Source organism: Sturnus vulgaris, chromosome 3 (assembly GCF_052056855.1).
Source record: "Sturnus vulgaris isolate bStuVul1 chromosome 3, bStuVul1.hap1, whole genome shotgun sequence".
Lineage (NCBI taxonomy): Eukaryota > Metazoa > Chordata > Aves > Passeriformes > Sturnidae > Sturnus > Sturnus vulgaris.
Window position 1 is genome coordinate 38,598,753 of NC_142245.1, and position 15,274 is coordinate 38,614,026.

At 37.1% G+C, this 15,274-nt stretch overlaps 1 protein-coding gene across 1 annotated transcript in view; it reads left to right on the forward strand.

Annotated features, from left to right (window-relative positions):
• MAP3K4 (mitogen-activated protein kinase kinase kinase 4) overlaps positions 1-15,274 on the forward strand; it is a 65,880-nt gene that overhangs the window by 42,669 nt on the left and 7,937 nt on the right. The window contains exons 16-23 of the mRNA XM_014876009.2: positions 237-333; positions 1,206-1,322; positions 4,830-4,930; positions 6,012-6,092; positions 7,548-7,739; positions 8,555-8,625; positions 10,774-10,890; positions 12,320-12,479. Coding sequence (XP_014731495.2) covers positions 237-333; positions 1,206-1,322; positions 4,830-4,930; positions 6,012-6,092; positions 7,548-7,739; positions 8,555-8,625; positions 10,774-10,890; positions 12,320-12,479 — 936 coding nt within the window. The remainder of the gene's footprint in view (positions 1-236; positions 334-1,205; positions 1,323-4,829; positions 4,931-6,011; positions 6,093-7,547; positions 7,740-8,554; positions 8,626-10,773; positions 10,891-12,319; positions 12,480-15,274) is intronic.

The window sequence follows — 15,274 nt, forward strand, 5'->3', positions numbered from 1 at the left end:
AGAATTTTCATTATTTTATGGATCAGTTAAGTACTACAAAAATAGGAAAAGTATTAATATGTACAGTTGATTTATTAAAAGTTGGAATAATATGTATTTTTCTTAAAAGATAAGAAAATATGTGCCAGTTCACACTTAACTCTGTAAATAGGAATTAATTTTGTGTCTTGAAATGGCCCTTAAGAGAGTTTTTCTGACATCTGAGTTATAAATATGATCTGTTTTTATGTTTGCAGCTGTTCATCGAAACAGTCCCCGTCCTGTAAAAGTGCCTCGGTGCCATAGTGATCCACCAAATCCTCATCTCATCATCCCCACACCTGAAGGCTTCAGGTATTGAGCACTAGTACAGCATTTTAAACTGTTTATCCTCTCTTGATTATGCTGAATGTCAGTAAGTGGAACACCTTTCCTTTCCCTTTGAGGGCAAAGCAGATAGAAAAATCAGCGCATAAGTGATCCAGATTTTACTGATGTGCTTTTAAGGACAATACAAGTTTCCTTCTCTTGCTGCTCGCCCACCCCCATTTCTGTTGGTGCATGCGTTCTCACTTTGAAGTCATTCTTATCCCCTTTATCTTTCCTGAAACCAGTGTTTCAGTGTAAAAAGCTTTAATTCAGTGAAAACTGCTTTAATTCAGTGAAACAAGACTTGTATTTCCGTCCACACTTTGAATGCCTGCCTAAGTTCCTGTGGCAGTGCTTTCTGTAATTTACATATATGGAACTTAAAAATCTAGCATTCTGAAATATGGTGGCATTTCTGCGTCATTACCAACCTGCTGTGAATAAACTTTAAACAGTGGATCTTTTCTCCTTCCTTTGGAAGAGTTGATGTGAGAATTACTGCAAAAATAGTTTAAAAAATTTTTGAAATAAACATCACCGTGCATAATTTACACAGAGGCCCTATTTTTAAAGAATATGATGACATTGAGAAACTGCAGTTGAAATTTTTTTCAGAAGCCACTTAGCTTTGTCAGAAGCTAGTAGTATTCTAAAGATTTGAAGATTTTTTTTGAGGATTATTATTATTCTGTAAAGCTTCTGAGACCCACAGTTATTCCACGCAAAAATCTTCATGTAATTGAAAACCGTCTAAAATCAGGCATCACTATACACACTTCAATATTTTGTTTCTAAAACAAACTTTCAACTCCGTACATTTTTTTAACTGTTTCCTGAAGTTTTTCTTCTTGCCACAGCACGCGGAGTGTCCCTTGTGATGCGCGGAGCCATGGCAGTGTTGCTATGAGTCGCCCCGCTCCCGTCGGGAGCGACTCCGCCCAGCCCAAACCTCTCAGCAGTGCAAATGAGACCAGGTAGCTGCGCTCCGTGACGTAGCAGACTCATCCTCCCTACATCACCCACATAACTCTTCCCACATACATCCTAATAGATCGTTTGCACCGCGCTCTTCCCTCCCATCGTGTCTTCCGCTGGCTCCTTCATTCATGTTCCACTTGAGCAAAATCACGTGCCTTAGAAATTGATGATGAGACCACTTTCACATTCAAAGTGCCTGAACAGTGTGGTAGTTAAAGCATGCAGCTCTGATAGAGATTACAGATTTGCTCAGTAAAATGTCCGTGCAATGAACATACACCAGTCAGCTCATTGGTATAACTGCAGTAAATAATTAGTGCTGATAACTAACACTTAGAATCGTAGAATGACTTCCACTAAGATAACTGCAAGATACAACTAAGCGCAAGAATTTTCATTTTCTTTCACGTGAGCTAACCGTTTTGATGTTGTTATTGTCCGTCACAAATATTTTGAAAAACTGTATAGAGGCAAATGCAAAATTAAAGACATGAGGATTTTAAAAAATAATTCCTTGCTACACCTTTGACTTCTTAGGGTGAAGCAGAATAAACTTAATATGAAAGAAACTATACTTGTATCAGGATATGTAACAGAAACTGCTTCTGTATCATCACAAATGACTTTTTCTTTGGACAGACCTATGTTATTATCTTTGTTTTTTAATTTCAGACTTGATATTTCTTCATCCCATATTACAGTTACACTGACATATCTCCCAACTTTACCTTTTTTTTTACCCCTGCACCCCTGAAAAGCCTGCTTTTAAGACAATGATGTTACCTTAGGGTTTAAAAATAGCTTTTTGGATTCTTATTTCTACTGCACAGTACTGAAAGTTCTTTGGGATAGAAATTCATATGAATGGATACACATATCTGACTACATCACACAGCTGGTAGAGAAAAAAAGAGGTGGTGAAGGAGCAATAGATTGATGGTGACCAAAACAAACTTGGATATAACTTGATTATGAATTGTTTTGTAATAAATTATTTTTTGTTGTGAGCCAGAAGACCTATTTATCCCTTATTCCTCTTTTAAGCCCCCTCATGAAAAAGAGCAGGCAGTAGTCTGCAGAATTTGAATACCCCTTTCAAGTGAGTAACATTCTAGAGAATCTTCACTGAGAGGTTCGGGCAGCTTTATAAGCTGACAATAGGATGGATAATCAGTGTTTTTTGAAGATTTGTATTTTTCTTAGAATTCTCAGCTTTTTTTCTGAAACTATTTTTCTGATGGTTCGTCTTAAAATATTCCATGATCTTGGTTTTTTAAATGCACTGTCTGGATTTTTAAGTAGCATTTAATACTCTGTATGAGCTAGGAATAATTTAAAGAAAAAATTTATGAAAGCAGAGGCAGAATTCTGAAGGCTGCTGGTTTTTTTTTTTAGAGATTGTGTTTATTGAGGAAGGCAAAATACTACAATGTAATATGTTTCTACTTTTTTTTTTGTTTTAGTATAGTTAAAAGAAAGTTGCAAGCTTTGATTCATTGCAGTCTTAACTATGAATTTTGTTTATTTGTGCTCCAAAAGAGAAACAGAATCTTTTGGATCAATGAAGTGTTTTGTGGTTTGGCAAAATGTAGATTCCAGTGCCGGAATAGCATGAAGACAGAAACTTTGTACACTTTCTAGAAACACTTTAGACCTTTAAGACATGATTATAAGCAGTAAATATCTATGAAAAGTTGACAGTAGGAACTTGGTAAATCAATTGTACTAGGCAGTGCATACTGCACAAGTGCCACCATAGTTCTAGTGAAGTTTTTCTTAACAGCAACAACAATTAAAAGAAAAAAATAACCAATATAGTATAGCTAGAAATTAAAATCCAAAGCACAAATACCTGGTGGTTTATATTCAGCTTTCTGATATTTATATATTTATGCTAGGTTTATGTTTATAACGTTTATGGATGGTCAGTTTTTGAGCTAACTGTGGTTATTCTTAATTTTGTTTTTAATCCAGGGTTGGAACCAAAAATTATCAAGCATTCTTCTCTTTTACTATAATTTTTGCCTAATAATGTGCCTGTAGACTTTCTGGATCATTAGGAGGTGTGGGTGCCTAAGATGGACTGAAATGGGGTTTAGGCACCTGCGTTCAAAGCTATGGTGCTCAGGCCTGTTCAGCTGCTGCCTCCTTTTAGAGCTGGTGTAGCTTTGCTTGTTTTTAAGCATTTTGTGCATCAGGAGTTGTTGCTCTCTATATGCTGAGAACCAGCTTAGCCTTTTTGCTCATTAAAACCTCAACTTCCTGAAGAATAATGAGAATTTTCACTTGTGTAGTTTCAGTTCCTGCTCAAACTTGTAAAATCTGGTTGGACAGTAGTAGGAAGTGCAAAGCAAACATCATCTGGAGAGCATTTGTGTAGGAATAGGTTGTGTGTGGTTTTGGCTTCTGTTCTCAAGGTTGTAGTATGGTGGTTTTTCTGTTTGTTTTTTTTGTCTGTTTGTTTGTTTGTTTGTTTGTTTGTTTAAAAAACTATTTTTAGGTAATACTCAGATGCAATTTAGAAACAACTATAGGACTGGTAGTCCTCTCATAGATGTGTGTGCACCTTGTGATGCAAGGTATCTTTCATCTTTTTGTAGTTCTTAGCTTTCAGTGAAGGATTTAACAATGCTGCCCACTCTTCAGTAACGTTTAGCTCATACCTCTAAAGCGTTATATTTAAGGAGATGTCAGTCACAATTCTTCCCCATCAAACTTTAAAAATTGAAGAGGAGCCTTTTCCAAAAGGATAGAAAGACTTCCACAAGGAATTTACAGCTCTAAAAGAGTGGACTAGTTGTTGTCTGGGGCTGGAGAAAGGTGCCTGAAGACTTAAGAATTTAAGTCTTATTTCTCTTAATTATTATTTTCCTTTCTGTTCAGCTTTGTTGTTCATCTGGCTCTTACTCTGAGGCATCTGATTCCACTCCATGTTGTCCAGAAGAACAGGGGGCTCTAAGCAGTCAAGCTGCTGTCATTTAACAGTGTCCTTCCTGTCAACCAGTTAATGTTTCTTTCCATTAGTTCTGACTTAATGGCTATGGACTATGACTGTATTTGCAGTGCACTAGGCACATATGAATTCGGTTACTGTCTTTCATCTGATGATGTGGCTTGTATCATCACCCAGCTGAATCACTTCTGACTGTATATCCAACCCTGGCACAAGCTGCATCCTGCAGCAGCTGTCTTAGTAGTAGGCTACAAATCATGAAAATGAATTCTGTTGCTATGGGCAAGAAACTGAAGTAGTTTATGCTTTGGAAGCTTATGGCTTTTTCATAGAGCAGCATAATTAAAATCATCTAAAAATCTTCATTTGAGGGAAAAAGTGTATAGAGAAGGCTTTCTGATTACCTTTCAGCATCATTTTTTCTTTCATGTTTCTTTCATGGTTCATATCCTAGGCTTCAGAGGTTTTGATGAAAAACTGCAGTTAAATTAGCATTGCACTATATAAATACTAATGACAAATTAATTAGTATGATGGCTCTTTTTGACAGGGGTTCCAGTGTTCCTGAAAATGATCGACTTGCTTCAATAGCAGCTGAGTTGCAGTTCAGATCCCTTAGTCGACACTCCAGTCCCACTGAAGAGCGAGAAGGTGATTGTCACAGTAATAAATTGTGACCTGGATGTGCAGATGCTTTATGTCATTAACATATTTCTCTCTATTCCCAGTTCTTACCCTTTCCAAAAAAATTTTTCACCTCATCACATTCAGAAATCTTAGATTTTTAAATTGTGGGCTTATATGGTCAGAGGAAGTTCTTTTATTCTCAGATATATTCACTATTCTCTTGCCATTTGTATTGTTTCTGAATTGTATCTGAAGGGATTTCCTGGTGCTTTACTAAGTCCCAATGCTCAAAAAGGAATTAGTAATATGATTTCTGAATTATATACCCCATTTGATAGTAAATTTCCGGAACACTGTTAATGATGTATGAACTTAATCAGGATTAATGAGGAAAGTGAAGTGTTTTCTGTCCAGTTCTTTTATCCCTGCAGTATAATAAGTATTACAAATACTTGCTGTTGTTTGAATCCTAGAAGAAGGGACAGGATGTGTGACTTGGTGTCCTGATCGGGGTTTCTCCTTCAGGTTTCCCCAGTCCCTGTATATGTGGTATTCATTGCAACAAATATCTTGAAAGATTGATTGTGCAAATTAAAAGGAAGTACAAAATCTGAAGCAAAATAGAACTGATATGTAGTCATCTGCACTGGATATCATAGAGAGAAATGCCTTAAAATTTTATATTAAAAAGTGTGGGAGATTTTTTTCATCTTAGTTTTAAGCAAATGTTGAAAATATTGTCTGCCTTATGCTTATTCCATTTTTTGTATGTATATGAATAAGAAAATGGCTTAGATTGGAATGAATACAAATATTGCTCTAAGGAACCTTAGAAAATGGTTTTCCTACAAGTATCTTGCATATTTGGTTCTGAGTACCCTGGCTTGAAGTGCTTGCCTAAGTTGTGGAAGGAGTGGAATAAATTAAATTCTATTTTATAATTTGTTTTCTAAAGAGAAGTCGATTTTGATTTCAAGAGCATATATTGCTATACATATAGAGTGTATTAGTCCTACATGTAAGATGTCAGTTTCTGCTGAAAATAGTGGCATAATACTTATTATGAGATAAAGCTACTTTTGTGCTCACACTGTTATTTCTCTAGAGCCATTGTATCCAAAAGGAGATTCCAGTGTTTCATCCCGGCGGAGTTGGGAGCTCAGAACGTTAATCAACCAGACCAAAGGTAGGTGTTTAGGAGTCACTATAATATAATGCCTGTTAAAGCAGTGCTGTACTAGAAGGTTGGATTTTATTGTGGATTGTGAAGAGGTTTTCACGACTTTATACATAAGAAGGAGGAAAAAGAAAACCCTGATTGCAGGTATGGGATTTTGCTAAGAGAATCACAGGGTGTATTTTTTGAGGTAGGAGTAATTGAACTTTATAAAAGTTAATTCTTTTCACTTTATGAAAAGTACTAGCAGTCTTGTACAAAATTGAGTTCATTTGTTACTATATAGAAATTGCAGAAGTTTGTTGTCTCTATTCAGTGCCCAATTATGACAGTAGGAAGCACTTCCTCACTTCCCAAGATCTCTCCCTGGTGTGGGATTTTCTTGTTTTGTGTCTAATAGTGTGTGGTCCCGCACTGTTTCCTAAATTTAAGGCTATTGTGGGGCCCCTTCCTCTCTGTCTTCCTACTGATTTTCATGAAACTGAAAGTAAGTTGATTACTTCAGACACTCCTATACTGTATGGATCCATACATGAAGCTTGTTTGCATGCATTGTGGCAAACATGAGTGTGAGGGTAGAACCTCATGAAACATGAGAACAACGTTACACAGAACACAGGAGGAATTACAAATTCATGTTTTGAAATCTAAAAGTCAGAACATAAATACTGAAGGAATTTGAGTTTGTTTAAACTGAAAAAGAAGAATGAGGGAAAACTTGAAAATTTCTAGAAGATTGCTGTAATGGGAACTCCCCACTGTGAATAAGACAAAGATTTTTGTTTGAAACTACAGCAAGGCATATTTAGTATTGAGGAAGTAGTATCAATTATGGGTAGGGGAGTAGAATATATAGTTTGGGATTATAATCTCCATTCTTTGGAGACTGCCAGTAACAGGCTACTGGTGTCTACAGTGACAGGTGTATAATTTTTGTGCTTTACTAGGAGAGGATGAGCTAACAGTGCCCTGAGATCTCTTTGGTCTCATTCACTAGGATGCTGTTCCATGATAAGACTTGTGAGCTGGAGTTTCTGATAACTCTAAATCTTTGAAATAACAGATGCCATGGGTCTTTCAAGAAACCTCTCATATTTCTGAAGAACAAAACCTTACCTGTCCTTTCCTTAGTGCTTTTGTGACCCTAACATATTTCCAGTATCAGAGGTTAGTTACAGGTCAAATGCAACAAGTGTGTTGTCTTTCATAAATGTGATTTCCTTTAATCAAGTAAGATATGATTAGGGAAGTACCACTGTTCTCATTTTACCTTAGTTTTGTATGTGATTCATAAATGATAGTTTCATATGTGATTGTTAAAATGTCTTATTCTTTTCCTACGTCTTCATTAGACTCACAAAATAGTTTTCTTTTAACTCTGGTTACTTCATGTGAGATCAGAAGATAACAAAATATAATGGTGGGTATTTCTTAATCAAAGAAATTGTTCATCACTCTTTTTAGACACTGCTTCCAAGCAAGCCCCAATGGAAGCTGTTCAAAAGTCTGTTCAGTTGTTTGAAGAAAGGAGATACAAAGAGATGAGAAGGAAGAACATCATTGGCCAAGTTTGTGACACACCGAAATCTTATGATAATGTCATGCATGTAGGTTTGAGAAAAGTGACATTCAAGTGGCAGAGAGGAAACAAAATTGGTATGTTCTTTATACTTTCATTTATCTATCTAAAATACCAAACTTTATACTTGTGAAGGAAATCAAAGACTGTCTTTAAAAATCTTGGGTCCCTGCATAGGGATTGTCAGCTTTACTGAAATCAGAATGTTAAAACTACAAAATACTGTTGCAGCTAGGATTTTCTTAATGTAGAAGGATTTGTCTAATTGTAGTTAAAGAAATCAGGTACAGACTCAAGCACAGAGTGCAGATTTATCTGCAGATAAATCTTTTTAATGATATAATCAAAACTCAGAATGACTATTGCTCCCAGCTTTCCTTGTAGAAATGTGTAGCATGAATTCATGAGTTCATCTGTATGACTAAAGGTGTCACACAGGATTGGTCAAATAACAGGAAACAAGGAGAAGGATTTGGCTAGGATGATTACTTAGGTATGATCTTATGCTACCTGCATGTGTTTAACCCTATAAAATGTTCAAGTTCTACACTTGGAAGAACCATAAATATGAATGGAAATTAGTTGGAACTCTGGGATTTAATTCACCAATTTTATTGTTTCCCCCATATGATAATTTTTTACTCTCTGGTTTGGAATTTTTTGGGGAAAATTTTTGTTCTTGAGAAGTTTTCTTTCAGGTCAGCCAAATAATGTCTTTACTTTTATTCAGCTTGAATTTGGAGCTATGAATGTGGTATTGTTACAGTTAAAAGCTACTTGGAGTTTTAAATTAAAAGGAAAGTAAAAAGCAGTCATGTTTCCTCATTGCAGTTAATGTACCTGTTACTTGTTGAAGGTAGTGTACTGAATTTTCCTTACTCTAACTTTGCAGGTGAAGGCCAGTATGGGAAGGTCTATACCTGTATCAGTGTTGACACTGGAGAGCTGATGGCTATGAAGGAAGTGAGTACTGTGAATACAAGAATCACTGCTGCCCTTGGTTTTTTTTTCTAAACCAAATACAGGTGACATAGGAGGCACTGAGGGTTTCTGCACACTGCTGTTAGCTAATGGGGAAAGGGTGGGAAGACAAATTGTTTCTTCATGTAGCCACAGCTGCTGATAGCACCTTTTCCTCAAGTTGCTTTTCAGTTCATAACTTTAAACTTAAATGTATGTAAAATATAATAAATAAAATAATGTGTTTTTTATTGATCTCATAGGATGGTTGTGAATTTAAATGGACGCTTAATATATGTGAACTTCTATTAAGAGATTTTAAATAATTTTGAAAGATTAGTGAAGACTGTACACAAATTTATATTTTTCTTTGCACTGTTTCCTTTCACATTTTATTTTTTTTCTTCATTCCTTAGAGCAAAAGATAGGAAGTGTGACATCAGATATTTTTCAGCTTCTCCTGTAGTGTGAGCTAGGTTGAGTCACAAAACTGCTGACTAACTTGGTGGGTACAGAAAATCTAGTTTTCAGGATAGAAGTAAGTAAAGCTCTGTAGGTGTAGAGATCTGTTTCCCCTACAACGCCCTGTAGTTGTTTTTCTTTTAAATTATTGTTCAGTTTTAATGCATTTCTGCATCTTTAGACAGCTGCAAGCATTAACTGTTCACAGCAGTTACTGTGACAGCCATTGGATGTTGCAGCAGTTACATTTTATGATCTAGTTCTTACACATGCACACAATATGTGTGTGATCTCCAAGGTGTAGAAAAGCAAGACTGGGCTTGTGTTTAACTTCTTGTACCATACTTAGTCACTGACTAATACCAAGACTTGAGATTTTGTTGCTGGTATGTTTTTTTTTTCTCCTGATGAAATAACATTTCCCTCCCCCCCCATCAGTTGCACTCTGTTTCTGTAATTCAGAGTTGCTTTCTAGATGCAGGTGCTGTTTACAGATTAGCATGTGTGTGCTCTTTAGCAGAAGCTGAAGTAAGCTCATAAATAGATCTTGTTTGACAGATATTTGTTTTACTAGGCTTGAATGAAAACTGTTTGCAACTTCCAAATAAAAGGCTTTTCTGGATTTCTTAAAGAATAACTTGGGAGAAGATAGATTTATTGATTTTTTTTTTTAACCGGTTAAGAACACTACATTCCCCTGCACTTGCACCAAGATTTCTTCACACTGTATTACCTCAACCACAGTGTCATTAAAATGACTTTGAATTATAGTGGACGAGCTTTACTACAAATACATAGTATTGCAACTATGCATTAGGGAATATGTAAAATACTTGAATATAATTTTTCACCTTTTTGTAATCTTTATGTATTTAATTTTACCACTGCTTGAATACAAACTGTATCCTGGAATTGTTACACAGAATGTAACATCCTAGCGACTGAAGGCAATATTATGTGCATTTATTTCTTTAGCAGTTGTCCTGCATTCAATTAATGAAGCTTATGTTTTCTAACAATATGGTAAAAGTAGCATCTTCCATAACTTGATGTTCATCTTGCTTATCTTTGCATGGTTAGAAGCTTTAAATCAGTTTTTCAGAACAACTGATAATGTTTTTCCTCATTGAACAGTCACAATATATTATAGGAAAAGTAATGAAAACCTGTTTCTTTCATCAAAACTTTTGATTGTATTTGTTCCATGCTACACCTTTTCCTTACAGCTGCCTCGTTCTCAGTGTATAAACCCCTCAAAGAGATCCCTTAGACTCTCTGGAGATGAAGTCCCTGGCAAAAAAAATCTTTGTTGAATGAAAGCTCACTCTGACATTGCTATCAGATTCTCTTATATTGTGTCTGTCTACCACACTTAAGCTAGAAGGAAACCACAGAAGAGATACATATGTGCTCATGAGTTTATTGGCATGTTTAAGCAACATCATTTTGCTCTTATAAAGTCTATAAATCATCATAGTTGTAGGTAATTTTCCAGAAATAGCTTACTGTGCTGTGTTTGTTTCAGTTTGGGGATGGAGAGGGGTATTTAAGGGCTTTTTGTGTGAGTGTGCTATTTAACAACAAAAACACAAGCTTTTTGTTGTGTTTGAGTTTAGGATGGGTTGTTTGCTTTTTTTGTTCCTTGTTAATTTGAAATAGCAGCAAAATAATGAGAAATCTTTCTTGCAGATAAGATTTCAACCTAATGATCACAAAACCATCAAAGAAACAGCTGATGAACTGAAGATTTTTGAAGGCATCAAACACCCTAATCTGGTTCGTTATTTTGGTGTGGAGCTCCACAGGGTAAGAAAACATAAATTACTGGGCCATTTTTATAAGGCTTAGAGAAAATTTTAAGAAGCTTTGATTATTGGAGGTTTTTACATGAGAACATTCTAGTTCATTTTGTCTGGTTATCTTTGTGAATAGCAGTGTGTCTTTTCTTCCTCTGAATATTGAGGTCTGTGAAACATAGTTTGGAGAGCCTTTTTGGAACTAGTACACAAACAGAGAAGGCTTAAAATAAGTGAATAGAGTGACTAATGCTGGAGCTATTCTATGATGCTACTCTGTTGAACTGGTCTAAAAGCAAGTTGTGTCATATATGGTATGGTAACTTCTGTATGTAGATAAAGACTAGACGGGCTAAAACCCGTCCCTGTTAGCAGCAAAGGCTGGACTTTTATTGTGGCGTGTTGATTCCTGGAAAAATCTTGTTCTGGTATTTAAATCTTGATGCCAGACAAGTATTGGAATTTGGCTAGCATCTCTTCAGAAGGGAGAAGCAAGTTTTCTTGCTTGAGCAGCAGAACTAATGAAATGTATTTTTCTGTGGAGTTGGATTCCAGAGTTGTGTGCTGAGATACCCAACTTTTTATTACTCTTTGCTTTCCACATGCTCTTCCCACTTTTGAGTCTCAACTCCTAGTGTCTTGCTGGCAAGTGCTGCTTGGATTTGACTGATTTGCTCAATATGAAATAAATTGTTTCAGTGACCCATTGCTGGTTTAGAAGGGAACATAGGCTGCTTTCTGCAGTTCTGTGTTTGGAGACACACATTTGCGTGTCTGTGCCACTGGGTCATTGGTTTCTCAGACTAGTTTCTAAGAGCTTGGTGTCCTTGCCATCTTTTTATATTAATTCAGTCTGTCTGAAATCAGCTGGGCTTGGAGACAGAGTGGGAGCAGAAACCTTATTTTTCCTTAAAGTGAGTTAGAGTTGGCATGCTTGTTCAAGCCACAGCAAAGAACAAAAAGCTTGCCCATTCCAAGCAATCAACTCATGATTACTGCAGAAACTGAGACAGAGAGAAGGGACGAAAAGCAAGTCCAAGACATCATTTTGTGCCCTTTTTCCCCCCCTCTTCTCTAAATAAGGAAAGAATCTCTATATATTTCTGTGTAACACCTGCAAGGTTTCCAGAGTGTCTTTTGGTTGATGCCAAATTTTATTACTGTATTTTTATACCACTGAATAGTATAAATTATGTACAAGTGATGCAGATAGGCATATAGCAGAGAGTTACCATAGCTGTGCAATAGAGTATGTTAGGTTGCAGCATGCTAGAGAGAATAGAGTTCTGAAGAGATGATTTACTCGATATTTCTTGGTAAGTGGTACTTTCATTATTTATTTCACGAACAATGAAGGATGTAAGGAAAACTTTATCTTAATTCAGTGTTGAAAATATAAAAATTATACCAAATGAAATCTGATTTGGTTCCCAAAACAGGAAGAAATGTACATCTTCATGGAGTACTGCGATGAGGGCACTCTGGAGGAGGTGTCAAAACTGGGCCTTCAGGAGCATGTCATTAGGCTGTACTCAAAGCAGATCACGACTGCTATCAATGTGCTACATGAACATGGTATTGTTCATCGAGACATTAAAGGTAATGTTAACCAAAAAGGTAATGTTGTTTCAGTGTGGTAGATGAGAGTGGGGGGATGGGATGGGAGGATGTATTTGCATATTTAGTGTGCGTTATATATGCAGCCATTATTTGTATAAAGCGTTTCACTAACTTTTCAGTTTACAAGTTATTGGCTAGTTTCATGTCTTTTCTTTTAAGCCTAGATTGTAAAAACCATTCTCAATTGTCATTTCAAACTCATAAATTTTGCCCATGATTTATATAGTTTTTTAGAGGTTGTTAAGATTATTGGGGATTTATCTAAACTCAGTTATTAGTTCTTGCATTTTTAGTACTAATGTACTGAGTTATGTAATGTTGTTTTCCTTCTTGTCTGTGCAAATAAGTGATGTTTTCTGGAGCTGACAGGCAGTGTACAGTGCTAGAGTTGTGCATCAGAACTTTTCCTTGTGATTCCATTTTCCCAAAGAGTTTTGGAATTTCAGATGAATGGCTGAATAAACTTAGTAACAAAACTGTTGTTAAAAGAACTTAAGTGATTTTAGGATATCCCTTTATCTAGTGTTTTTTCTCCATACATTTATCTTCTTGTGCCTGGCTGTCAGCACTTCTGTACGTAATTAGCAGACTAGAAACTACAGTAACCAAAGGGGGGTTGGGCTTGGCATTTAAGATACCCAGTGTCAGTCCTCATTTCAGGTTCATTTTTCTTTTTTCTGCGCCTTCCAACAACATCCTCCATGTCTGGTTATCTTGGTTTTGTTAGTCTGGCATATTTGGCTCACCGATGGCAGGAAACTTAGGCGAAGGTAGGGGAAGCAATGCACACAATATGCCCTGTGAATGCTCATTTTGTGACAAGGCAGTGCAACCCAACGATGCTGGGTTTCTATGTCCCTCTTGCTCACAGGGTTTTGAATCACCGCAGCAGTGTAGGAGGTTCCCAGTTGCTCTTGGTCCTTTGGCCTCGTGCTTCTCATTTGGGAAAAGAACTATCTACGATCCAGAGGCCTTCCACCCAGGTAGGCCACTCTTGAGTTAGTTTTGGCTTTTTTTTTCTAGAAAACACTTTCCCTCACTCCCATTCCCCAGCAATCTTACCTTTTCTGGTTCTCCTTCCTCACCAAAGGTTTCTCTCCAGTTGTGGATTTCCCTTTGTGCTTTTCACAGTTCCCTCCTTGCCCTTTTCTTGATCATTCCTTGTCCAGGTTCTGCTTAGCTGGATTATGCTCTCCTGGAAGCTCGTTGTGGTCAAAATCCAAGGCTGGCTGACAGGGATTTCTTTTGTGCTGCTCAATGTCATTGATGATATCTGGATATGTTTCCAAATAGATCTTCTGCTCTTCAGGGAAACGCATGGAGTGAGAAAAACTGTTTAACAGAACTGCAATGTTGTGATACCTGAGAGCATTTCTGTCACAACAGGTTCCTTACGTCAAATGTTGGAGTGTTTCTTGAGAGTAATAGAGGGTCACTGCAGGCACATCTGTGTATAGACATTCCTGAAACTCCATGGCAGAATATAAAGACAGACCACAGAGGGTATTTTTATAAAGGTTACCTGATGCATTGGAAGGAAGTCTTTTGCTCATTGACTTCTTTTATGCTAACATTGCATCCACAAGTTTTCAGGCTAACAGCAGTAAAGAACGCTCTAATTTTAATTTTATCTCTTGTGTAGACTGGTACTCTTATTTTTCTGATAGGGAAGAATGACATTCAGACTGTTAAAGCTACTTTCCTATGAAAATCTCACTGTCAGATCATACAAGATCTCTCATGGCCAGTTTGCTAAACATCACTGTGGATCTATTTCTTTTAGCAGCAGATAAGCAATTCTTATAATGATTGTTTATCTGTATCCTGCTAGATACCTGTACTTGGTGTCTGCAGGTACCTTGTGCTCAAAGATAGACTTTTGGTTAGTAGTGTCCCCTTGTGCCATCGTTGTCTTTCAGATGCTATTATGGCATCCAGCTCTGTGTGGGTAAAAGACAAAGCAAGATGCAGCTGCCAAAACCATTTTTCAACCTGTGGCGGTGAGGGCAGATGGAGGGTTGTGTTGGCTGGTTGTTACATTTGGCTGGACTGCTTTTGCTTAGTGTGCATCATTGTGGAAAGCAGGTGATGCTGGTCTGTAGCAGGAAGTAGTCTCTTGTGATACTCTTTTAATCTCTATTCTAGGTATTGAATTTTAACTCCTGTGGCTAAGCCCAGTTTCCTTGCTTAGGAATTAATTTCACTTTTTATAAGGAAGCTGTTCTGTTCAGTGATGCAGAATGATGGAATGTTTAATGCTGCAGGGAACCTGTGGACATCTCTGAACCCTCTGTCCTAAACAGGCCCAGCCTTAGTATCAGATTCAATATCAAATTAGATCAGATTGCTCAGGACCTTGTTGAGGACGTGTATGTCCAGGGATGGAGAGGCCCTGTTCCAATGACTGACCTATCCCCACTGTGAAAAGCTTTTTCCTGATAGCTCCCTGGAATCTGCAAAGGTTGCTGTTGTGTCTATTGCTGCATGACCATTTCACAGTGTGTCTTTGAGAGAAAAGAGGGAAAAGTCTGATTCTGCAGTCTTGCTATCCTCCCATTACACAGCTGAAAGCAGCAATAAATCCCCTGCACACACACTCCCCTGGACATCCCTTCTTCAAGCTGAGCAATCCCATCTTGCAGCCTTTCCTTGTACATTGGGTGCACCAGCCCTCTGAACATCTTGACACCACTGTCCTGGGTTTGCTCCAGCGTGTTGTTGTCTCTTTTTTGCTGGAGATCCTAAAAACAAGACACAGCACTCAAGATGTGGTT